Source organism: Microtus oregoni, unplaced genomic scaffold (genome assembly GCF_018167655.1).
Source record: "Microtus oregoni isolate MIOR12 unplaced genomic scaffold, Mior012 000053F_ref0000044, whole genome shotgun sequence".
Taxonomy (NCBI): domain Eukaryota; kingdom Metazoa; phylum Chordata; class Mammalia; order Rodentia; family Cricetidae; genus Microtus; species Microtus oregoni.
In genome coordinates this window covers 6382853-6408684 of record NW_024543829.1, presented here as the reverse complement: position 1 = coordinate 6408684, position 25832 = coordinate 6382853, and the positions used below count along the sequence as shown (strand labels likewise).

General features: G+C 39.7%; 1 protein-coding gene across 10 annotated transcripts in view; it reads left to right on the top strand.

Moving 5' to 3' along the window:
* Oxr1 (oxidation resistance 1) overlaps positions 1-25832 on the top strand; it is a 359076-nt gene that overhangs the window by 295838 nt on the left and 37406 nt on the right. For all 10 annotated transcript variants that reach the window (XM_041637773.1, XM_041637779.1, XM_041637775.1 and 7 more), the window contains 6 exons: positions 7172-7254; positions 10744-10851; positions 11946-12059; positions 18521-18673; positions 19965-20149; positions 23056-23807. In XM_041637773.1, the coding sequence (XP_041493707.1) occupies positions 7172-7254; positions 10744-10851; positions 11946-12059; positions 18521-18673; positions 19965-20149; positions 23056-23807 (1395 nt within the window). The remainder of the gene's footprint in view (positions 1-7171; positions 7255-10743; positions 10852-11945; positions 12060-18520; positions 18674-19964; positions 20150-23055; positions 23808-25832) is intronic.

Here is a 25832-nt window from a genome sequence, read left to right as displayed (position 1 = left end):
GTAGGATCAGCCATTCATAGTTTTATCCAGCTTGTCTTCATGTTTATAGGTGCTTTAAAGGGTGTGCACTTCAGTTTCAACAGTAGAGAAAGCACAAAGCACCGAGAATTGATCCATAACCCCGCAGGAGTATGCATTTTGAACCTTGAAGGAAGGAGTGGCCATCACTCACTGTCTTGTGGCTATGGAATTTGAAGAAACTGGACTTTGGAAATCTAGTTTCAGCATGTCCCTTTAAATACGTCTTTCCTTGCTTCGTCCTCTTTGTCTCTTCATTAGAACTCTTGTCTTCCTGTTTTTGAAATCAGAGAAAACTTTAAAGGTTGTGGAGGCTGTAATTTTATAAAGATACTGGCTGGATTAAGAATCCCTTTAAAGTGGAGACCAGGAATGAACAGTACTTGAAATGTCTGAGTAAAGTTAGTTTTTAAAAATGAAACTCAATCTCCTACTTGAAGACAGTTGCTATTGATCAGCCCCTGAATGGGTGATGATATAATATGTGGGGCTACCAAATGAGAAAGCGATGTAATTAGTATCTCAGAGATACAAACTCTTACAGATCCTTCGTTCCTGAACATACATTGAGCCCCACTGGGTCTGATGTTTTCCTTCATAATTACAGTGTCAGAAGCTATCCAAATGTCTCTTCTGTTGAAACTGCTTTTGAATTCATTGTTCATTCTTTTTAAGGTTTATGCTGCCCCAAATCTCACAGTGTAAAGAGTCTTTGAGATGCCATGGCAGTGTGACCACCGTGAGTGGGTGGGTTGATCCTAGCAATAACTTCTCAAAGAACATAGACAAGTTATCAGATCCCTTTTTTAGGCCTGTGTTTCCTTGTTTGTGAATGAGGTTGGATTAAATAATCTCAGGTCTCAGCTCTATCGAGTCTTACCATTTGGAAGCAAAACTTGTGACATTGATGGACGAGAAAGCTAGGAAATAGCATGTTCAAAATGGGGTATGTCTCTGAAATTATGATACAGAGTTCTGAAGACAGAAATAAGTGTCTCACCAAAGGTTTGGTTACTCTCAGCCTTACAGTGAGAGGTTGCTGTAGACACAGTTTCTAGGTGGAACACCTGACCAGCATACATGTAGCTCCCTACATTTTCCTGATTCTGAGAAGCAGCATGCATAAGTTTGTCTACAGCAAACTGTACTTTTAAGATTTCTGAGCAGTCTTCGTTTCTAGTGAGAGTTTTAACTTTGCAACTGGATTTGGGCCAGAGTCATTCTTGCATTTGTGTCCTTTAGGTTCTGCTGTTCTTTGAGATAGGTTTGTTGTTTCTTACAAGCCAGCATTTCCCATGTCTGTCTTCTACCTACAGACACTGACATTCCTATATGTGTCTGCAGCCAGGAGCCCTGTTTGTTGTTGGAGACCTTGCTTCTTACCATTTCAGGTTTCTAAGGGTAATGGTGGCCTGGTTTTACCATGGACAGTTTAGAGAGAGACCAGAGAAAACTTATGTTGCGCAGTTTGATTTTCCACTTTCTGCAAACAGCCCATGTATCAGGCTGCCGAGTTCTTTTGCATCGACTCCTCTCAGGGCAGCTCCCTTCCCATTTGTCAGCTTCTGGCTTTTGAGTTAAATCTCCTCAGGAAGATGGCAGTTTAAGCACAGTTGAGGCACAGTAAGGACGCCGCCACATTGTTCTCAACAAAAATTACAGAAGCAACATAGTTTAATACACACTTTCCTTAGACACTGTTCTTGTTGGGATTAGGACAACGGCCTACACGGGTGGTTCTCCGCCTTCCTGATGCTGTGACCCTCCAATACAGTTCCCCATGGTGTGCTGGCCCCAACCATAGAATTGCATTGTTATTTCACACCTCTAATTTTGCTACTGTTGTGAATCATCACGTAAATGTCTGTGTTTTCCAATGGTCGTTCAGCCTCACAGAGGTTGCAGCCCTCAGGTTGAGGACCACTGGCGTACATGTTAACAACATTTAGTAAATCATATCGTAGTCAGTAAATACAGATCAGTGGACTTGACAAGTTAATATAAGCATTAACTTTTGCCAAAACTCTGTTTCATCAGTCTTGTTTGCCCGGTTGATGACAGTGTCCTTTAAATAGCTCCATTTGATTTTTCTTTTCATTTACCTTTTAGACCTAAAAGACTATGTTTAATTTAGCTGTCCTTATTTTAAAAGCTCAATCACAGTCCAGGAGTGTAGCGCTTGATTAATGTACTCCAAGGCCTGCCTGAATTCAGGGCTCAGCCCTGAAGAAACATTGTACTGGTTGTTCACTTCAGAGCTCCACCTATCTTCCTACCGTGGCTACTTCCTAGATCAGTTGAATTTGAAATGGAAAGAGGGTGTGGCTCCCAAATCTCTCCCTCTTCACAGCTCAGCACTCTGACCTGGCCTGGGAGAAGACTTTGAAGCTGGTTCCCTTGTCCATCTTAGTCCTTCACTTCCCCTGGCTGGGAAGGTGAATCGTAGAGGATAGCAGAAGTGGGGGTAGTCATGTAACCATTTTTGCTAAAATGGCTCTTGTCATGTTTGGCTTTAGTAGTGTTCACAGACCTCAGCTGCGTGCTGTTGAACTGGACAGTGAGCCATTTATAACGTTTTGTGTATATATAGAGCTGAAGAGAAAAAAGATCTGATAAAAAAGGGGGTGACTAATAACCCAGAGCTTTTGAATTGATTCATCCCCAATGCTTCTGTTTCAGAAAGTTGTTTGTTTGATTGTTTTGACTTGAGTATTTAACTTGTCTCTCAGTTTGCTAAAGTTTTTACAGAATTTTATATCTGTGCTTTGGAAATATAGAGAGAGCTAAGATGAAATGGTTCCCCTAACTGTCAAGGGTGCTTGATTTGAGAAACAAAACCAAAAGTTATATTTCGTTCCCTTGGCTTTGAACCACAAGGTCGCTGCAGTAAATTCTGTGATAAGATCTACTTCACTTTTCAGCTGCTAAAATCCTGTCTGCTGAATCATGGACCTGCAAGAGAACTGTTTGTATGGCTGGTTCGTGTTCAGATTCACTGCATCAGTGTGAAACAAGCCGTGAAATATTACTAACTCCAGCCTGTGTTCTGCATTCTGATTGGCCACTCTTAAATAATGATTCAGTGACAGTTGATGCGATTGCATGGCTATGACTATGCCTGAGTGCTGTCTGCAGGGTAGGTGCCCTGGGCACAGGGAATCTCCGTAGAACGGTGACATAGAGTTCATTACACTACTGAGAGTGGCCTGGAACTTGTAGCCCGCTTTAAAGTTTTGCGTTGTTTCACTAAACGTTTTCAGACTGTGATTGGCAGAGGAGAACTGGTACCTCAGAGATTGAGAGCTCAGATAAGGGACGAGGGCACCCCATAAAAGGTCCTTTTGTGTAGTCACCAGCAGCCTTATCATTAAGAGTTTCGCCACAGTTTTTACTACGTGATTGGTGCTACTGTAGGCAAGGGAACATGTTTTAAAAACAAGTATAAATGTCAGAGATTAAATATTTGTTTTTGTTTACTTGCAGTTATTCAAAAGAGCAAGGCGTGGTCTGATATAAATTGGTATCCCTAAGAAAAAGATCAGCCTATTGATTGGGCATCCAGGATAAACACAATTCAGTTATTCCTTATTTTATGAATAAATAGAAGAAACTCTGTAAGATAACAAAAATTAACAAAAAACACCGAAAAATAGCTCTAAGATTTCAACTTTGAAAGCTCTATTTTATTTTGTTACATGTTTATTTAGTATGACGTGTGCGCCTGTAAGTATGCACGTTTGCCTGCGTGGGCTCAAGTGTGTGGAGGCCCAAGGTTGATGTTGGCGTCTTCTTCATTGCCTCTCCACTTGCTCGCAATCTCTGCTAATCTGGTTAGCCATCTTATCCTGGGGATCCCTGTCTTTTCTTCCCAGAGCTGGAGGATCCTGTTCTGCTGTTAAACAAACGTAGCAGAGTCCTGGAACTGGATTTAGAAGTGCGTGTATGAGACTTTTTTTTTCCTGGTGGAACTGATCCATCTAGGGAGACGCTGTAATATTCTGAAGATTGCACTTTGGAAATCAATTTAACCTGAGAGACATTATTATTGGAATAAGCATTTTGCTGGAATCTCTTCTTAGTGCCTAGTTAGAAAAGGGCGGAGCTTAGTGAAAGATACTTACATGAAAGGGCTGCCTGATTTCAAAGCATCAGCAAGTTGGTTCTGTTAGAATATTACCAATTTTTAGTGGAACATATTAACTATGGTTTTTATGATGAGCTGTTTCTTCTATTTTTTTATAACCTGGTATTACTCATTGGTATTTTTACACTTTGTGTGTTTATAACATTCACATTTAGTTTTACTAGTCCCCTTTTTATAATGTATTTTGGATCAGTAGTTCTTTTATTGCATGTTCTTTATTTCTGCGGTTCTCATTTTGATAAGACTGCTCTGATGTAAGTCTTGTGGCATCAAATGATAGTTTCATATGTGTGCAATCCAGACTGTTCACTTTTTCCTCTACTTAATTTGCCTTTCACTCATGAATTATTGAATAACTCTTTGATATTTCATGCACAGTGATTTAATCTGGGACAAAAGCAGGAATAGGTTTGTGGGCATGCATACAGTTGGTGTAGAGTAGTCTTTTAGGACTCACTTCTTTTCTCCAGGATTTGTGTTGGTGGAGGAGCAACCTGTGTGAGAGTCAAGAAAAAGATAGCTATAAAAAATGTCACCTCTGTGTCCCCTTTACTCATCTGACATGTGGTAGTGTGGGCTGAAGAGAGATGCCCCCCCCCCCCCCCCTGCTTCCAGCCCATCAGTGTCTGAGACAGGTGGAGAAGCTGGCCCTGGGGTCACAAGAGCAGGACGGCTGTCCCTATCCCTCACCAGCTACAGCGCTCAGGAGAGTGCCTCTGTACCTCACCAGGGCAACACAATAGATCTGGCCCTGGTGGTGCAGGTGAGGGAGAGCCCATCCTGAGGGTATAAAAAGAGGAAAACTGGCCCCACCCCTCGCTCATTGCTGCAGGACTGAAATAACTGGGGAGGGCAGGGGGGGCTTATGACCCAACCCACCCCACCATCCACCCCATCTATCGTCTGCTGGAGCATGTGACCTGACCCGCAGACCCAAAGCTGCAGGTGTCCTCAACAGAGGGCAACTACAGGATAGCCAAGAGTCCTAGTGAGAGGCCAGTGTCAGTAGAGTAGTAGAAGCCAGAGGCCTCAACCCAGATGACTGTTCGCAGTGAGCACTTGCAATGAACGTGTATGGACAGAGGGGAGTGCAGCCTGGCTCACTGTGTTACACTGCAGCCGCGGTTAGGAGATTTGAATTTTTGTCCTTTTTTCTCTGAAATTTTGTTTTATTTGGGGGTGGGTGATAAAGTGCAGGGCAGAGGGCAGATGGTAAGGATGGAGAAATGAACGGGATCACGATACATGGTGTAAAAGACTCATAGAATAAACATTTTAAAATGCCAGCTCTACCTTAATCTACTGGGAAGACATTTTTATCCCTGTTTAGTTGGCCAAAGGAAGTCGTGTCAGTGTCTGACACAAGAATGATCAAGTTTATTTTGTTATTTCCCACCGGGAGGGATGTGACGTAAGACATCTATAGATGTCTTTCCCATTGTCATTTTGGCTCCCTCTATTGACTGCTTCTGATGCTGTGGAGGGAATTTATTTTTCCTCCAGGCAAGCAATTGCTATGTACTTCAGATGTATATGGGAGGGTAAAATAATATTCTGATGGGCAAAATTAACATACTTTTTAAGAATTTTAGTATTTTACACACCGCTGAAATAGGGGCCCCTTCCAGTTTTCCTGCAGACAGTATGTAATTAAGCTTTTGAATTTTTACCCAATCTGGTGTGTGAGAAATAAATCTCACTGATTTAAATTTGCACTTCCTGGTTGTCTGTGGACTCGGCCTCTCTGAATGTGTATAAAGGCCTGTTTGCACTGCCTTGGGACTTGTCTGACCTCGTCTTTTGCCAGTGTTAATATCCCCCACATCAAGTTCTTCAGGTGTTCGAGATAGAGAAGTGAAGATGTCTTTCTGTGTGTGCACACACCCGTGCCCTTGCTCCTCTGTGATGTATACTTGGCAACTTCTTATCTAACCTCTTAACATCTTATTTTAATCATGGTATGTGTGTGTGCGCCTCTGTGTCCAGTGTCCCAGAGATGGGGTCACCAGGTTTGGAGATAAGTGTCTGTACCTGCTGAGCCCGTATCTAGCTTTTCCTTATTTAACATTTGCCACAATGAGACTTGGAATAGTAGCACTCGTTTACACTGTTGTGTCAGGGTATTAGTCTGTCCAAATTAGTTGTCGGCCATACTCCATACCCTCTGTTAGGTACTGAAGGGAGATTGTAGAGTGAGGAAACCAATATATTGGAGGTTATAGTTTAGTGGGAGAGATTAAAGTCACAGATGACGTGAAGGTGCAAAGTTTTATAATAATAGCAGTGGTTGGCCTTGCTTATCAGCAAACTTTAGGACAGCTTTACTTTTCTGCTTTGGCTTTTGGGGAATTCAGATATTGCTATCTGTTATGTTTAGACTGTTCCTCTGGCAGCTGATGTACTGGTTATAAGTAAGTGCAATCCAGTCTAGTCTGCGCCAGGTAGGTTTGGTTAGTGGGAGAGCCACAAAACCTGCATTTTCACAGACGTTAGTTTCAGATCTAATCTCTTTTGGAGAGGTTTTAATTTTGGTTCATTGTAGTACCTGCCCACATACACTAGCTTGTTTAATTCTGAAACTTTGAACTAGTACTGTAGGGGTTCTCACATTACTCATTGAAGACATTTGGATAATGTGGTGTTTGCCACTTCAGGACATGTAGGCACTGGTACAGGGAAGCCTAACAGGCCCAGATTTCAGACTGAGGCCAGGAGCTCACCTTTGCTGATGGTAAAAGGGCCGCATGAGAAAAACAGTTAACATTTCATCTAAAATTAGCATTTTCATGTTGTATTATAGAGCTGACTGTCTCTATGACCTATGGAGAATTTCTCCTGTGCAGATTAATGGTATCTTTTGTAGAGATTAATTAATAATAGTAATAGCAGTTATCGTAATGGCTCTCCGAATCAGTAGATTGTATGGCTGGCAGTGAGCGTCTTCCTGCAGTTGTTGGCATTACTCTGTAGGAAAATGAGTTAACAGGCATTTTGCTTTGATTTTCGTAGACACTGGCCAAAAGAAGAACCTAGACAAGAAAGATGGACGAAGGATGTCTTTCCAGAAGCCTAAAGGAACTATTGAGTATACTGTAAGTTACTATAGCAAAGCAATTTATCTTTGTAACAATCTTTCTAAAGGCATTTCCTGTTTGGCTGCAGATGAGACAAGTATTGTTAATTGCCTCCTTTAAAAAATCAGACTTCTGTGTAACTTTCCTTAGTAATAGTCCTTTGATTTTTTTATTGCATTTTATAATTGTTTTTCTTGCTGTGTTCTACAAAGACCGTTATTCTGGCAAATCACATTTAATATTGATGATAATTTAGAGTCAGAGTTCCTTTTTCGCAATCATTTTATTTAATTAGGCTTTTCGGAAGATGCTTGCCATCTTAGGGATGTGTGCTTGACTGGGTTCCCAGCGGGGCTGATGACAGGTGAAACCCTCACAAACTAAGGCGAGGGTGAAGTTCCTCAGCTGTCAAGGCAGGATTTTCGTCTGTTCTTGAACCTACCTCAGGTCTCTGAGATTTTGGTTTTTCCTCTTTTCTGGGTACTGTGGACAGCTGAAGTGACTAATTCATTTTGGAATGTAGTGTTTTACTTACTTGGCTGGATGTAAACGTGATTGATTTAGATGGTGCTAAACATGTTGTAAGGCAAATGTATGAAGTCACATTAATTTTGTTACTTGGTATTTTTTTTTTTAACACATTATGACTGTATTAAGGAGAAAGTAGCAACCTTCAACTTCTTCATTGTTCGGACCTTCCAACATGAGCCTGGCCTACTGTGAATTCTTGAGCATTATCAAAATTTGACTTATGCATATATATATATATATGAGACAAATTTTAATTACACGGTGTATATATATATATATAAGCATAAGTATATACTGTGTAGTTAAAATTTGTCATTAAGTATTTTCAAAAGGCTAGAAACAACATATTAAGTAGGATTAAATTAACTTCTGTCAAAAAAATTGGATTTTAAAGCCCATTACAACCCTAAGTTATGTATGTTTGTGTCTATAGGGTTGAGGTGAGAAAATAAGTTCAAATTGTAAATAATTAGGTAATAATATTTAGTATATTCTTAAATGTTTATAAAGCTAAAACTTGAGGCATAAGGTATATCATTATGCCACAAAGATGTATATAATAATTGTTTTTGATGTTCATGAACTGTAAGATTTTGTTGATTTTGAATTTAGGAGTTTGCCATTCTTGGACTGTAATAAGACACCTGAAGCAAAATTAAAATAAGAACCATTTATTGTGGAGTGAGGGCAGGTAATAAAAATCTGAAAAAAAAATTCTTTTCTTCATGAGTGACTCTTTCAAAACTCACATACTGACCAGCAACCATAGAACATCTACTAGAGCTTATTTATTTATCACACAGGTCAAATTATAAAGTGTAGGAAACATAAAATTCAAAGCTAGATATTGTTGTTTGTTACTTATAACATCTATCAAATCTTCACGTAGCATATCTTTGTACTGGCTGCGGAATGTATTTGCAAGGATTTCTCTTAGAGCACATAGAGCACAATGTACTCTTCAAGCTCTTTCCTTTACAATACTTACGCTCCTTACTTGGTGTAGTTGTACGCAACTGTGGTCCCAGCCCTCTGGAGGCTGAGGCAAGGCAGAGTTGCTTGACCCCAAGAGTTCTAGGAACTTTGACAAGCCATTTGAAAAATAAATGTTATCTAGCTTAATATATTTCCAATACTACCTTCCATAGTATAAAGTTAATCATTGTATTTTAAGTCACCTAAGAGTTAAAATCAGAACACACACAATACAGTTTTAATTGTAAAATCACTTTCAATGGGAATTAAAGTGGGGCCATAAAAATGTTCTACAGGCAAAGTGTCTGGGAATGGCTCAGTTGGTCAAACACTGGCCTTGTGAGCTTGGGGATCTTATTTTAGATCCCTAGAACAGTATGGAAAGCCAGGTGACAGTGTCAGAGCATGTGTCTGTAAGTCAGCAGAGGGAAGATGGAAACAGGCAGATCTCTGGAACTTGGTGTCCAGCCAGAGTACTTTAATAAGCTCTAATATGAACAAGAGATTGTCTCAAAATACAAGGTAAAAACATTCATAGAGGATACTGGTCATTGACCTCTGTCCTCTACACATTCTTATACACATATGTACAGACAAACAGATACATGTATGTTTATAAACTCTATAAACACATTCAGAATGTTATATATTGTCATTTTTAATAATTTAGCATATGTTTCTACTGAAATATTTTCCAATTATTACATCCATTGGCTTTTTCTTTTTGCTGCTGTTGATCATTTCATCCTTCTGGCTTTTACTTTTTCTGTCCTTTATTTCTATTAAAGTTTCAAGTGACCTGCAAAATAATCAGCTTCATGATGCAATTGTCATGCATATATGTCATTATTGTCTTTGTTCTGATTGGTTTCCCTTCCTCAAGCACCCCTTACCCTCTTCTGGCTAGTTCCTCCCTTCTTCCAATAGTACCCCCATGCATTCTCTGTACCCTCTTTCCCCAGCTTTTCCTTAGGATCCCTATCTCCTCTTTAACATGTCATTTCTAGTTTCCTGACCTATGGCACACTTTTTTTTTCTGTCCCTGACTTCCCGGATGCTTGCATTTTCTGCTGTGACTTCCTGCTTGGGAAATTGCAGCTCTTCCATCATGCTATGATGCTGCATTTCCTGTCTCTAACTTGTGTGTGATGGGAGCATGTACTCACGAGGCAAGCTAACTCAGGACTGTGGAGCTGGAGTTACAGATCACTAGGAGCAGTCTAACCTGGGACTGAAGCTCAAATTCTGGCTCTATGCATGAGCAGTCCAAGCGCCTAAGCAGTGAGGCAGCTCTACCTAGTTACTTCACTGCTTTCGTAAAGGGAACATGCTTTAAAGCTTTAGTTTGTATTTGGAAACTGTTCTAGTTGTTTGTTGAAATATGAGCGGCGGGGCTGCGTCCCTGGCACCTGGCCGCCCACATGGCTAGCTCTAGTTTATGCCCCGAAATTATTAGACGGAAACTGTATTCTTTTAAACACTGCTTGGCCCATTTCTATCTAGCCTCTTCTAGGCTAGCTCTCGCACCTGGACTAGCCCATTTCTAATAATCTGCTGTAGCCCACGAGCTGGCTTACCAGGAATGATCTTAACCTATGTCTGTCTGGAGTGGGAGAATCATGGCGACTCTCTGACTCAGCTTCTTTCTCCCAGACTTCCGTTCTGTTTACTCCACCCACCTAAGGGTGGGCCTATCAAATGGGCCTAGCAGTTTCTTTATTGCTTAACCAATGAAATCAACAGATTGATATATGATACTCCCCCATCAGTTGTTGGCCAATATGGACCGCGGCAAAGCACACATTTTGCCATGCTCTGTGTCTTAGTAGGTCGAGATCATTGTAGAATGTGATATTTTTAGTGTTTTTCTCAGAAATTACCATTTATGAATGAAACATAAGATTGTTTTCAAGATGTATTACTATTACATAATCACTTAATATTATAATTTAATTTTTCTGTGTTAACAGTTGAAAGTAATCTGTTTTTCCTTTTAAACAGGTTGAATCAAGGGATTCTTTGAATAGCATAGCCCTGAAATTTGATACCACACCGAACGAGCTTGTTCAGTTAAATAAGTTATTCTCCCGAGCTGTCGTGACTGGGCAGGTATTGTTATTATTTAAATGTATTGATGTTTGAAATTATTAGGTAGAACTTACTCATTTTTTATGTAGTTAACAATGTAGAAAATATGAGCATAATATTTTGTGTTCCTGGAATAAATCCTGCTAGCCAGATAAAAGTGCAGGTCACATCTATTAATGCCTTTCTTAAAACAATTGAAAATAATCGTAAGTTGTGTTTCAAATATAGTCTTCAGAACTTTTTTTTCTTTTCTTTTTTTTTTTTTAAGACAGGGTTTCTCCATAGCTTTTTGGTTTCTGTCCTGGAACTAGCTCTTGTAGACCAGGTTGGCCTCGAACTCACAGAGATCCGCCTGCCTCTGCCTCCCAAGTGCTGGGATTAAAGGCGTGCGCCACCACCGCCCGGCTAGACTTCAGAAGTTTTAAAAAGACTTAAAACAGTTCATGAAAATTGACAGAATTCAATATGTTTAAAGGTAAGCTGTCTTTCAGTCTAACTTGCTTTCTGTAAGCAAGTTAACAAATTGAATCTTTTGGAAACTGCCTAGTGTATATCAGGGGGTTTTGCTTGTTTTTAAGTTTGTGACCCTTAGCAAATGCCCCGCGTGAGTACAGCAGTCTGACAGCTTTCTTCGTCTGTAATGATGGCTGCACTGGTATGTCCCTGTGTAAGTCACCCACAGTGAGCCTTAGTGTCGCTGCTGTCCTGCTGCTCATGTTAACACTGCTGCAGCGGACACTGTCTGCGTCCGCTTTATATACATGCCACAGCATAAATTCTTATCTATAGCACCGTTGGGCCAAGGAAATATGTGTAGTTAATTTCTCTAGTAATTGCCAAGTTGTCTTTAAAATGACCACATACAGTAGTATAGAGTTTTGTTTCTGTGCTATGTGCTTGTTTTAATGCCCATTTATAAATTAATTTGTGAAATTAGTTTTAAAGTGTCTATTTTTATTTTTTCATACTTATTACGACATATGATATACTGTTCTACTCTTATAATCTGATTTTTTTATTGCCAAAGATCAGTATCAAATAATGCTTCCTTATAGAACATTATTTGGCCATTGATATTTGTTTTTCTGAATCTGTATATGAATATTTTATTACAGGTTTTATATGTTCCTGATCCTGAATATGTCTCCAGTGTTGAGAGCTCTCCATCTCTGAGCCCAGTAAGTCCTCTGTCGCCGACATCCTCCGAGGCTGAGTTTGATAAAACCACTGTGAGTACCCTACTTCCAGCTATTCCTGTAGAATTCATGGAGTATACATGCTACTCATAGTATTCCACTTGTATTTTCTAAGTTTAGTGTTCAAGTTCTCCTGTCCTGGTGTGTGTGTGTGTCTGTGTTACTGCTGATGTGGGTGTCTATGTACGTGTTTATACAAAGTACCCCATCTCAGGGTGTGTATGTGTGTGTTACTGCTGATGTGGGTGTCTATGTACGTGTTTTTACAAAGAGGGGGGAAGGAGAGAGAGGAATGGATAAAGTGGGGGAGATGGAAACTTGGGACTAGAAACAATCCTAAATACAAATTGTGTTTCCCACGCCTTAGCAGTGGACACTTTTGGATGGATAATCTTGCACACTGCTTTCCCATGTGCTATCACCCAAGGTCAGGAATTTGCTGCTTGACCTTTTGCAACACTGTTGAGAAAGTTTTTGACTTCACAGCATTTTAGATTTGGGGATTGAGAGTGCTCAGTCTGCATTACATTCATTCTAATCTATAAGATGAGTGAAAGCTGAAGTCAGAGTTTAATGATGGGTATCGGAGACAAGAACACAACAACTTTAAACATGTTTCTACCAATCAACAGGGGATGTGCCAACCTTGATACAGAAGGAGAAATAGCAAAGAAAAAAATAAATGTAGTCAGAGGTTGATTTAGATTGGGCTTCTAGCCCTAAAGTAGAATTGTGTAAATAGCAGGAACTTTCCCAGAAACCTGTGGGATTCCCTTCAGACCACATCTGTCTGTCTCCTGGCCTAATTTGAATGTTTGAAATAAAAAAGGAAATCAGTCAAAAAAAGAGAGAGAGAGAAAAAAACGCAGATCCCCTCCCAGTGGGAGTGGTCACCTGAGCAGATCCCCTCCCAATGGGAGTGATTACCTGAGTAGATCCCTCCCAGTGGGAGTGGTCACCTGAGCAGATCCCCTCCCAGTGGGAGTGGTCACCTGAGCAGATCCCCTCCCAATGGGAGTGATTACCTGAGTAGATCCCTCCCAGTGGGAGTGGTCACCTGAGCAGATCCCCTCCCAGTGGGAGTGGTCATCTGAGCGGATACCCTCCCAATGGGAGTGGTCACCACCATCTGTCCTTTGCCAGGTAGGGAAAGATGGAATAACAAAGCTTTGTGAGTGACCCCTTAACCCGAGTGACTCAGCTGTCTCAGGTGTGGTCCAGAATCTTTCCCTTCCTCGACTAGTTAAGAAATAGAAGAGCCATGAAGCATTCTCCAGCCGAGGGCAGGCATCACCTTCTTCCCAAGAGTCTGCATTCCACAGCTAGAACATTATTTTGAACAGTGATTTTTATAAATTGTAACTGTATTCTTTGCATAACATTGAATTTATTACTGAACTGAGATATTTTTCCTATGTAACTTTTGTTTATCTGAGGTGATTACATTTCTGCATTGTAACTACTGTTTGCTTTCTATACTATTACATTTCTGATAATATATAGTCTTAGAAGAAAGACTATTAAGTTTGAGTATTACCTTTGGTTAGGTATGATACATATTAGCGTTATGTTAAATATTGTCTGTTAGTATAGCTACTATATGTTTATTGCAGAAATTTTCATTCAGTATTTAAAATAAATATTGTTTGGCTTCCTGAATGTTCAGTTTTGTGTAGTACACTATGTATAAGCCTAAAATACTTTATTTATGGATTTGTTAATATATGAGTTTTTATTTATATTTTTAAATAATTTGCTTCACATAGAAATATTATCTCTGAAAATTTAAACATTCAAACTATTCCTTTTTATTCACATGTGGATGAAGAAGCATAAGAAACCATAGAGTAAATGTGATGGAAGTAGCTAGAATTTACTACGTTAGGTAAATGATAAGCTCATTCATAGTCATTTAAAACAGTCTGCTAAAGCCATGGCTATCCTTGAAACTGCTGTGCAGCCAAGGATGACTTGAATTTCTTTGATCCCCCTGTTTGCACCTCTCACCTGGCCCATCCCCAAGTCCTGGGGTCACAGGTGTATGTCACTTTGCCTGGTTTCGTGGGTGCTTGAGATTGAACTCCAGCCTTTGTGCATTCTAGGTAAGCACTGTCCAGTTAAAGTGTATTCCCAGCAGTCCCGTGTCCTTCCGTTATTCACTGCTGACCTCAGATTTAAGAGTGAAACACTGGCCCCATGCATCTTTGTCCCCTGTAGATTCACTGGCCCTCTGTCTCGAATGCGTCTTTGAAACCCCTTCACATTTTTCCTCTGTTGGTGTGGGTATTTCTGGAACACTGGCAAAAATGAGAGGGAAGAAATGAGACCTAACTGAAATCGGTGTTTTCCTAACTCTCCCTGTAGAAAGTCATCACGAAATGGCCACATCCTTCAGGGTCTCACCAGACAACCCTCCCCTTAGAGTTTTTCCTGAGTTGAGTCTGGTGTCTGTTTCTCCTTTAGGGATAGGCTCATAAAAGTCCTCTGCTGTTCACCTTAGACTGGTGTATGCCCTCCTGACTCTTGTAAACAATTGGATTAGTCAGTAGTAGTAGACCTACTCCTTTTCTTGGTTTCTTGTTTGTTAACTTTGAGTGCTATCACTCAGTAACTGGGTTTGGTTTCTGTGTCTGCATAACCAATACATATTACATCTGTTGCATAGAGGAAGGAATTATAGAGGAAATACTAACTAATCAGCATCTGGACTCAGTTTCTATGTTCTAAGTTAGACCTATGTTCTACCTTAATGGTAACTACTGCTTTATTCTGGAAATTGATCTCTCAATTTAGTAACTAATTTTACCCAAAGAGAGAAGTAATACTTGGAATTGTTAGTGGGTATGGAGACAGCTGCTACCTTCTACCATTCATCTCTGCAACTGGTCTGTTGCTGTGATAAAACACCCTGACCAAAGGCAAGTGAGGGGAAGAAAAGGCTTACTTGACTAACACTTCAGGCAATAATCCTTCATTGAGGGGAGTCAGGGCAGGAGCTCAAGGCAGGAGACTGAAGGAATCCCATGGAGGAATGCAGCCTGGGACTTGCTTATCCTAAGCTTATCAGTCACCATCTAGACAATCCCTCACTGACTGGGCTACAGGCTAATTTGATAGAGACAATTTCTTTACTTGAGGGTCCCTCTTTCCAGGTGATACCAGGCTGTGTCAGGTAACCATAAAAACTAACCAGAACAGAGTTCTACATTTCACGTTCTTTTAGAGATATAGAACCTGGTTTTGTTTTGTGCTCCTTTGGTTTCTCTTTTGTAATGTAAGTCTATGCAGTGTGATAAGAATATTGAAGATTAAAACTATATGGCAAAACCCAAAGAGAAAATATTTAAATAATAATATGGAGAAATGGAGTAATTTTGAAGTATATTCAACTGAAGATTGAATATGCAGGTAGTTACTGTTTCCTTAACACAAAACACTTCATAGTATAGTCAGTGTAGGAGATGGTGGGAGTAGAATACTTGAATAGCAGTGGAGTTAGGAGCTCTGCATAACTAAGGAAAAATAGCTGTAATGATGTTGAGATCCCAGAGAAGACCTTGGCACTTAAAAGGAAAAAGCAGAGGTGATAGCAGAGTGCAAGCGTATTCCGTGTTCTTACATGTAAATGGTAGAACCACTGTCGTTCCTATTACATGTAAATGGTAGAACCACTATCGTTCCTATTACATGTAAATGGTAGAACCACTATCGTTCCTATTACATGTAAATGGTAGAACCACTATCGTTCCTATTACATGTAAATGGTAGAACCACTATCGTTCCTATTACATGTAAATGGTAGAACCACTGTCGTTCCTATTACATGTAAATGGTAGAACCACTATCGTTCCTATTACATGTAAATGGTAGAACCACTATCGTTCCTATTACATGTAAATGGTAGAACCACTATCGTTCCTATTACATGTAAATGGTAGAACCACTATTGTTCCTATTACATGTAAATGGTAGAACCACTATCGTTCCTATTACATGTAAATGGTAGAACCACTATTGTTCCTATTACATGTAAATGGTAGAACCACTATCGTTCCTATTACATGTAAATGGTAGAACCACTATTGTTCCTATTACATGTAAATGGTAGAACCACTATCATTCCTATTACATGTAAATGGTAGAACCATTATCGTTCCTATTGCCTTCTTCTTAAAACCACTTGCTCCTCACTGTCATCCAAAAACCTCAGAGCTTTATTTAAGTTTCAGTGCTTATAACATTCCTTTTAAAAACAAAATTAAGGCTCGGAGCAGAGACTGAGTAATTTATGTAATGTCACAGTGACTGCATGAAAAAGCTGAGGATTAAACCCTGACTGTCTAGGTCTAGATCTTGGGGTAGATTCTTAACCACCTGCCTTAGTCAGTGTTCTGTTGCTGTGAGGAGACATGGTGACCACTGCAGCTCTTAGAAAAGAAAGCATTTAATTGGGGGCTGGCTTATGGTTTCAGAGGTTTAATCCATTATCATCATGGTGGGAAGCATGGCAGCGTGCAGGAAGATATGGTGCTGGAGAGGTAGTTGACAGCTACATCCTAATCCACAGGCAGAAAGAAAGACACTAGACTTGGCAAGGGCTTCTGAAACCACTCCCAGTGACACACTTGCTCCAACAAGGCCATACCTGCTAATCCTTCTAATCTTTTCAAATAGCACTATTCCCTGGTAACCAAACATTCAAATACTGAACCTGTGGTACCCATTCTTACTCAAACTACTTCATCATCCCCTTGTGTTGCCATAATATCCACTGTGTGGACTAACAAGAACCACTACTGTGTAGCTATCACTTGTGATTTAAGATTAAAATATTTGTCACTGGTTGCAGAACTAGAAAGTTCTTAGAGGTAAAAAGATATGTGGTAAAAAGTACAAAACTTTGATCAACCAAATAAAGATGACAGTATTGCTGGCTGCTGATTCTGAAGGGTGGTTAAAACCATGCAGAGGCAAACAGAAGTTTGCTTTTTTCTTTCTGAACTCACAATAGTTAAAGCGATTGGAAATTGCTTTGTTTTGTTTACTTATCTTATATGATAACTAACAAAGACAGTGATATATGTATAAAGTTATTAAATTGTTTAAGGATATAGAAAGGTTAAGAATATTTTGTTAACTGATAAATTGAACATGCCATTTAGCTGTTAGGATCTATTTCTTTTATGTGGTGGACTTGTGAGTAGCACTTAAAGTGTCTTTGAACTTGAATAAACATTTTAAGTAAGCATAAAATTTTTAAAAAGCAACAACGCATGCAGCAAACCATAAAGTAATACAGGGTATACTTTGAACTTTGTCCTCAGTAGCGCAGGTCCTATTTTCGTATCTCTAGAACTGGAATCAGCCATTAGACAATGGTTCTAGAGAACATAGCCGTCAGAGTCAAAGCTACTTGTTACTGTCGAGTGTGTTTATGAAAGAGTATCCTTATCACCCATTTCCAGTTTATTTTAAGTATTGCTATGTCTGTGTTTCAATATAGTTGCTTTTCTTCACGATTCTGTATTTTAAGCACTCAGCTGAGAAGAGCCCCATGAATTAGTTGCAGAAATAACCCATAGTCAGACTGAACTGTGGTCTGATGCGCTGCAGATGGGCACAGATGGACTTTTGATTTTGAAGTTTAAAGTATGCTTCTGGAGCAGGGGTGTAGCTCAAGTGTTCATGTGTAGGGACCAGAGTTTAGGTCCCCAGAACCTACTTAGATGCTAATTCGGCATGTAATTCCCACCACAGAAGGCACAAACAAGAGAAGGGAAGACCAGACACCTGGGTGAACTCTGGGTTTGATTGAGGCATCCATCCGTCTTCCGTGAATAAGGTGGAAAAGCAATAGAGAATGACTTGTTAACCCTGTGCCTCAGAGCTCAATATACACAAGTAACACATGTGCACACACGAGTGTGCCCACGTACCTGCAAACTTCCATGTGTAACACACACGCACAACCATATACACAGTGGAAAAATATCCTTCCAATGACTGTCTTCTTGCTTGCTATATCTAGATATCACTGTCCAGCTCTTCCCCGTCTCTGTGCGCTGGCATACACATCTCATGGATGCCACCTTGGTGATATCAAAACCAGTGGTTTAATTCACAAGCGGTTGCACATTTATGCTGGGATTGGGAGGGATGTAAGTCACTTAGATTTAATGCTTTTTATGTCATTTTTTTTTTGTGTGTGTGTGTGCGTGTGTGTATATAATACATATACAGGTAGGTATAATTCATTTTCATCCTTGTATTATAGGCATTTAAAATGGAAATTTAAGATGTATTTAAAATCTTCATTAAAAGTAAAAATGCCATTATTGTTACACTTTGGGGAATTTATCTAAAGAATGTGGTAAGAAGAAAAGAGACTAGTACTTACTGGGAAGGTTATTTATTTGCCATTACTTATGCCTTTATTTAGTTTCCTAACGCACATTGTTGTGTGTGTGTGTGTGTTTTATTTTGCTTTGTTTAAGACTCCTGATGCTGTCCATCCAAAAGAAGCACCTCCCTCATCTACTGCCAGCAGTATTAGGCCTGCAAGGGTTGTGTCTTCAACTTCTGAGGAAGAAGAAGCATTTACTGAGAAATTTCTCAAAATTAATTGCAAATATATCACCAATGGCAAGGTAATGAACTGCATCGTAGTTTTTACTAAGCTATGAAAGCTTGACGTGTACATTTAAGTCAATAATGTCAGCTATTCGTGAGTATTTGTACAAGGATTTGAGTTAGAATGGACCTTGCCCATTAGTTAGAGTCTGATGATCTGTAGCAGATATTAAAGGTCGTGGGATATGCATAAATTCACTGCGACAAAGCACATGTCATGGTTTTTCCTAGAATATTAAACATATCTTTAAAACAGCAGCATTGATGATAGTAGGAGTGCTAGCTTTTGAAATTTAGTATAATACAGAAATTGAAATTCACTATATACTACATGATAAAAAGTATTTAGGTGTGTTCTTCAATCTGTTAGAACAGGAATAAACATTCCTACTTTGGGGCAAGTGTAGGTTTCAGTTAACTCATTTCTGATTTGTTTCCCTGTGGTCAGAGAACATCCTTAATCCTATGTGAAGGCTTACTCTAGGGTGGCTTATCTCCTGACCCAGAATATCTTGACAAATCTTTTGTGTATGCTTAAAAAACACATACATTTTGCTTCAGTTTTGAAAAATATTTTAAAATATCCATGAAATTAAGTCAGGTGATGCTAGTATACTTCCGTATCTCTATTGATTTCTTATTTTTTCTTTAAATTAATGACAAGGATGTGGAACTGTTTCATTACAAATGTGTTCTGCTTTCAGTTTATAATTCGTGAATTTCAGTGTGCTATAGGAATGTAGAACTGTTTAGGATTCCTGCACTGTCCTGATGAATTGACTGATGGTGAAATGCTGACATTGACCTCAGGATCTGTGCCCTGTCTGACGTCCATGTCGTGGATACTGCTATAGCCGTTTCCACCTCCTTTGGGAAGTGTTAACATGGTCTGTCCTTTCCTGTACCCTCAGGCTGTCTTTGTAGGGTGTGTTTCTTGTGGAGGGTGTACAATTTTAGACTTTCAGTCAGATGAATTTGAAATGGTCAATTCTTGAGATTTTCATAAAATTAACCTTGAGGAAAGAAGTCTGACAGTTTTAGCTGGACATCCTTTTAGGCCCTAAGGAGAGATTCTAAGAAAGTTAACGCAGATTAATTAATCCAGTGGGGAAGGTGTCACCTACTTTAGTGCAGAAAGTAGAAGCAACTTAGAAACCCTTCCAGTAGTGGGTGGAAAACTGGAGCCCTGATTGTACTGTGTATAAAGTAGATGGCCAAAAGTCCGAGAAGAAATAGCAGAGGCATCTGGACTCTGTTTTGAAGTTGCGAACTTTGAAGATTGAAAAGTTCTTTGTTTTTCCATCTTAGGGCACCGTCAGTGGCGTGCTGCTAGTCACACCAAATAATATAATGTTCGATCCACATAAAACAGACCCCTTGGTTCAAGAGAATGGCTGTGAGGAGTACGGCATCATGTGTCCCATGGAAGAGGTGATGTCAGCTGCCATGTACAAAGAAATTTTGGATAGCAAAATAAAGGAGTCCTTGCCCGCGTAAGTGTGCTGGTGTGCTGTTCACTGAGCCTTTCTTTTCCTTTCCTTTTCTTTTTCCTTCCTACCTTCCTTTCTTTCTTTTCTTTTCTGTCTTCTTTTTAGCATCTAGATAGTTGACCCTTCTCAAATATTCTTATTTCATTAGTTTTATTATAGATGGTATTCTCTTTTTCATTAATGAAGCCACATTTAAGCACTAATGACTAGTCAGTTCTTAGTGTGCCTGGTATATAGTTAGTACTTGTGTTGTATTTGCATTTATTTGGTCAAAGAACCAGATATTTGACAAGTAAGCTGTAGTACTCATGTAACTCAATGCTTTTCAGCTCTGTTATTTAGCACAAAATAAAAAAAATCCAGCTTAGTGTATATTATTAATGTCCATGAAGGGACCTAAAGCATAGCATTGGGTTTGGGGTGTGGCATGGATGAGGCCTGGCATCGCAATAGCCGGTTACGGTACGGTTACGGTTGTCCTTCTGGAGTGCGGACCGCGAAAGAGACAACTACAGGTGGCACTAATTGAGAGTTGAGCTGGGGATGTCCTGATGTGGGAATCAGTGTGATGGAATAACATAGATGTGAGACCACACTTCTAGGCAAAGCCTTTAAAAGCAATGTGTATACAAGTAGTCGGCAGAAATGTAAAAGACTTGGAGAGAAAGGAGATAGAGCATTCGAGGGAAAGCAGAGAGTAAGAGGGTTGATGTGTAACAGAAAGGAAGTCCCACCCACTCCGCACGTGACTGGCAACCACTTGAAAACGGCTTCACCCTAACTGGTAGCAGATGGTTTACAGTCTTATTGCCAGTTTAAAAAAGGAATTATAAAGGAAAAGAGAGCAATTATTTTTCTCGGGTAGTGTGAACGCTGTTAGGGTAACCCCGTCTTGGAAAAGGGTCCATTTCAGCCTCAAGTGCTCTGTGACTTGGTAAAATAATCTTTAGAAACAAATAATTTCTAGAAAAAATATTCTAAACTACTGGTTGTATTTTTAAGTTGTCAGTCAAAGCCAATTTCAGGAAAAAAAAACAAGACCTCCAACAAACCACAGTCACTGAGGTTCAGTGTAGAAATGACACAGATCAAAGGACTAGCTCTGAAGGGAAGGAAGAACGCCGCTCAGTGGTGCCATCTTGTCCTGACACTGAGTTTCTGAATGATCTTCTGGGTAAGGTGTGGCTGCGCTGCAGGAAGACCAAGTGCTCTTTGCCTTTAAATGACCATTTTATCAATCAACACATTACCTGGGAAGAAATACCCTTAAGTCTTGGCTTATGTGTTAATTAAAATCAAGGTTTGGCTTCAGGCAAGATGAGTGCAGCGAATGGTTTTGCAGGGTAGTATTTTGTTTACAGAAGTAAAGTCGAAGATGCTAATGGTTTGCCTCTTTGTAATGTTTGGGGAATTGATTTCTAAGGTGCTGTTCTGAACTGTGTTTTGTTAAGTGCCACTAGCATTAATGTTTAGCCATTCAGAATATTAATAGCAGGTTAGAAAATTGACCTCAATACTTTTTTTTTTTTTAATTTTTAACAGCTAGTCTCTTGGTTCTGTTAAATGTATCAACAAGATCTCCTGAAGCTTGTGTCCAGTTACTTGACCCTGTGGTTGCAGTTTAAGCAAATCACCAATAGATGGCACCATTTCACATTCATTATCGTCAGCTGCCTGTATTTCTTTTTTTTTTTTTTGAAATTTAAAAAATATTTTTTCTTTTTTTAATTATTATTACTTTATAAATAATACAAGTCAAAGTTTACACTTCCTCTCCTCCTCTCACTTTCCTCCCGCTCCCCCACATACCCTTCCCCCCACCCCCTTCCAGTCCTAAGAGAGGGCAAAGTACCCTGCCCTGTGGGAAGTCCAAGGCCCTTCCCCCTATATTCAGGCTTAGGAAGGTGTGCATCCAAATAGACTAGGATCCCAAAAAGCCAGTACATGTAGTATTTCTTAAAAGATGAATCCAACAAACCTTGTCTTGAAAAACCAAACAAAAAGATGAATCCAGTAGAGACAGAAGGCACTTGAACGAAATGTTTAAAATAATGACATTTTACACATCTCACTTGGAAAAATATATGTTTTGTTACAAAAACTTGAAAACCACAAGAGTTAAATAAGAGACTTAATCAGCTTTAATATCCACAGAAGGCCACTTATTCTGTGTTGATTTACTTTCTTGTCTTTCTATCTGGCATATTTCTGTTCTCTAGCCATATATGGTCAAATATTGATGCTTTGCTGCTGAGACTTCAAATAATTTCCAGTTATTATGAAGCAGCTTTAATCATCAGTCTAAATTGCTGACTTACTCAATGATGCTTATTTCTACAACTTCGCACTTGTGGACATTGGTATTTACCTGACAGATGCTCGTGATGGTGAAAATGAGACCTGGCTGTAAGGCATTCACCTCTGACTTCTTCGTTCTTTACCTGAACAGATTCTCTTAGAGCTATTCTGAGTTACTAGCTTAGGGTTTCCTTTAAATGTTGGGCCTCAGGTTGCTCTTAACCTTTGCGTTATAGTTTGTATTTTAGTTTAATTTCCTATAAATAAGCACTGCATATGAATGGGATAGGCTGAAATAGCCAGTTTTCTATGTGCTACCAATAAAAGTTTTAGTTCACTATTATAAGTTCATCAAGAATTTAAGTTATCAAACTTGGTTGAGGTTATTTATAGAGAAATCTTCCATTGATGTTTCCCCAATAGTAAACAGTTGATGAAAACTCTTGATGTGAGTATGTGGTGTATGTGAAAAACATGATATTTCTATTTTGGTTGAGGACTACACTTTGCGTATTTTGAAATGCTTTTTCTGTGATATTTTTTATTTGGTTGTGGAATGTAAAATGTTACAGTTTTAATGTCTAGTAATTTTTAATTTTATTTTATAACAGAGAACTAGATGAGTTGTCAGGAAAGGACTTCTGCCATTCTAAGAAAATGACAGGCCTTGCTGCTGAGGAAACGGACTCGCGAGCCCGCGATCCGGGGAATGAGAGTGCCAGCACGGCTCCCAGGAGCACCGAGGAGTCTCTCTCCGAGGACGTCTTCACCGAGTCAGAACTCTCTCCCATCCGGGAGGAGCTCCTCTCCGAGCCGCGGCAGGATAAGTCGTCCGACGCGTCCTCAGAGTCTGTGCAAACCGTCAGTCAGAGTGAAGTGGAGTCGCTGGCAGTCAAGTCAGAGCCTCCTAACATTCCTGACCGCATTAACTCCAATACTGAACATTCTTCAAACCAAGAGGCTTTATCTCATGAAACTGATTTAAGTAGTCTTGAACTCGCCACTAAGGAAGGAGATAAGGCTACGGAAAAACTTGAAGTCTCAGGCCCCAAAGAGCAAAGCACAGATGTAAAAAGTCATGGTGACCGGGATTCTTCTTTCCGTCATGAAAATGCACTACAGCAAGAGGGAGGGGAAGGGAGCGTACCTTCTGGAGAGGCAGTGGAACTCAAGGAAAAGCAAACTGTTCAGGAGAGACAGGGGAAACAGCAAAAGCGGGACTCGGAGACGGAAGTAGAGGAGCTGCGTAAACTCTGGAAAAGCCACTCGATGCAGCGAGCCAAGCAGCAAAGAGACAGCATCCAACAGGCGTCCCAGAAAGAAGGGAAACATCAAGGTGCACCCATGGACGGACGTGTGGATGGTAAGGGTTAGGGAGGTGTGAATTCAGTCTGGTGTTCTGCACATTGTTTTCTTCCTTCCTCTCTGACCAAAGGCTGCAGATTAGTTCTATCAGAATGACTGTCAGAGGGTCCTTGAGTGACGTCACTCTGGGGGGGCGTGTTGATGCAGGGCCTAGTCTCTGAACATCCTTTTGTTTAACTCTCTGCATTCTCTGTAGTTTGCCTTATGATGTGCACCTGCCTTGTGTAACACATTGATTAATTTCATAAGGTCTTGGTATGATTTTATCATTGCATATTTGACAGTTGAATTACAGTTTATAACTGCCAAGGTTTTAATATATAATTTTTTAGAAAACAACATTGGACACCGTTAGGATTCTTTGTCCACATAAAAATCCTGCCTCTCTTTGCTTAGATGGTTTCTTTTAAAAACAAGCATGCAGGGTGCTCAGCTTCCTTCCTTGGCTCAGGTTTTTGTTGATAGGAGAATTAGCATAGTAGCTTCTGTTACAAATGTACTGAGCCCATCTGTCATACACTGTGGCTCAGATAACTTGGTTACATTCTCAGTTCTGTTGCAGAGTTGTTTATAAATTCTCATATGAACTCTAGTTACTACTTTAATTTCAGATTTTTATTCTACTTCAATACAAAAGTTAAATTTACCAATTTACTGAAATACACAAGCTAAATTTACCATTTTGACTTTTTTATTATGAAATAGACATATCATAAAATTAACCATTTTAACCATTTTGAGCTCTACAAATTGTGGCCATCAGCATATTCGTACTGTTGGACACTCTTCACTGCATGCATCTTGGGAGCTTTCAGCATCTATGAAAACACGACTGTAACTGAGCAGTGAACTGTCACTCCTGCCCTTCCCCGGTCATCACCAATATGCGCTCAGGGTTCTCCTTACTCCAGGCCATTCACATAAGAGAGCCACACAGTTTCTGTGTTACGTCTCATTCAGCATCATGCTTTCACCATTCATCTCTATTATAAATGTGCTTGAATATCTCCTATGTTTTATTATTATTATTGAGATTATATAATATAATTGCATCATTTTCCCCTTCACCTTCGTCCCTCTAAGCCTTCCCTTATGCTCCTTCTTGCTCTCTTTTAAAGTCATGACCTCTCTTCCCATTAATTGCTGTATACAGACTGGGTAGGTTATACTTATGTACTCAGGAATGTGTGTGTGTGTGTGTGTGTGTGTGTGTGTGTGTGTGTGTGTGTAAGAAAAATTTCCTTTTCTTGGAAGTCCAAAGAATTAACATTTCTGCATATAAATGTTGTTTGCCATCAGTTTCAGGGTGTCTCTGATTAATGCTAAGAAAATCCAGTCATATAGATAGTATTGCAAATCATCCTGCAGTGAATAAAGTCTGTATAAAAAGGAATCCCTTGTAGGTGAATGTTTCTGTCCTGTCAGGTCCTGCAGCCGTTCAGACCCAAAGTAACATAGGGGTTTATATGAATTATAAACCATTTGGCCTATTAGCTAAGGCTTATTATTAACTAGATCATACAACTTATTTTAATACATAATTCCTGTCTATGTTTAGCCTCATGACTTGATACCTTTTCTCAGTGAGGCATTCTCATCTTGCTTGCTCTGTGTCTGGCTGGTGACTGACTCTCTCTCTGTCTTTCCTCTGCCCACAATTCTAGTCTGGTTTCCCCACCTGTTCTTCCTGCCTGGCTACTGGCCAGTCAGTATTTTATTAAACTAATATAAGTGACAAATCTCTCCAATGTATAAGAGGATTATTCCACAGCATTCCCTCATTTTTTTCTTTTCAACACAAGAACTCTGAATCTCACCTCCTTTGTTTAGTTTTTTCCTTGATCATTATTCATAACAACTTGTAACTAATACTCTAAACAATGACAAATATCCGTAATCCATTTTTGGGGAATGTGGGCATAGTTTTCTAGGCTACTTCCTGCTGATTCGGAGAGCTGATATTCCTATGGGGAGTCCAAGAAAATTTAAGATTATAATCAGGTCCTGACTTTAGTATTCTATG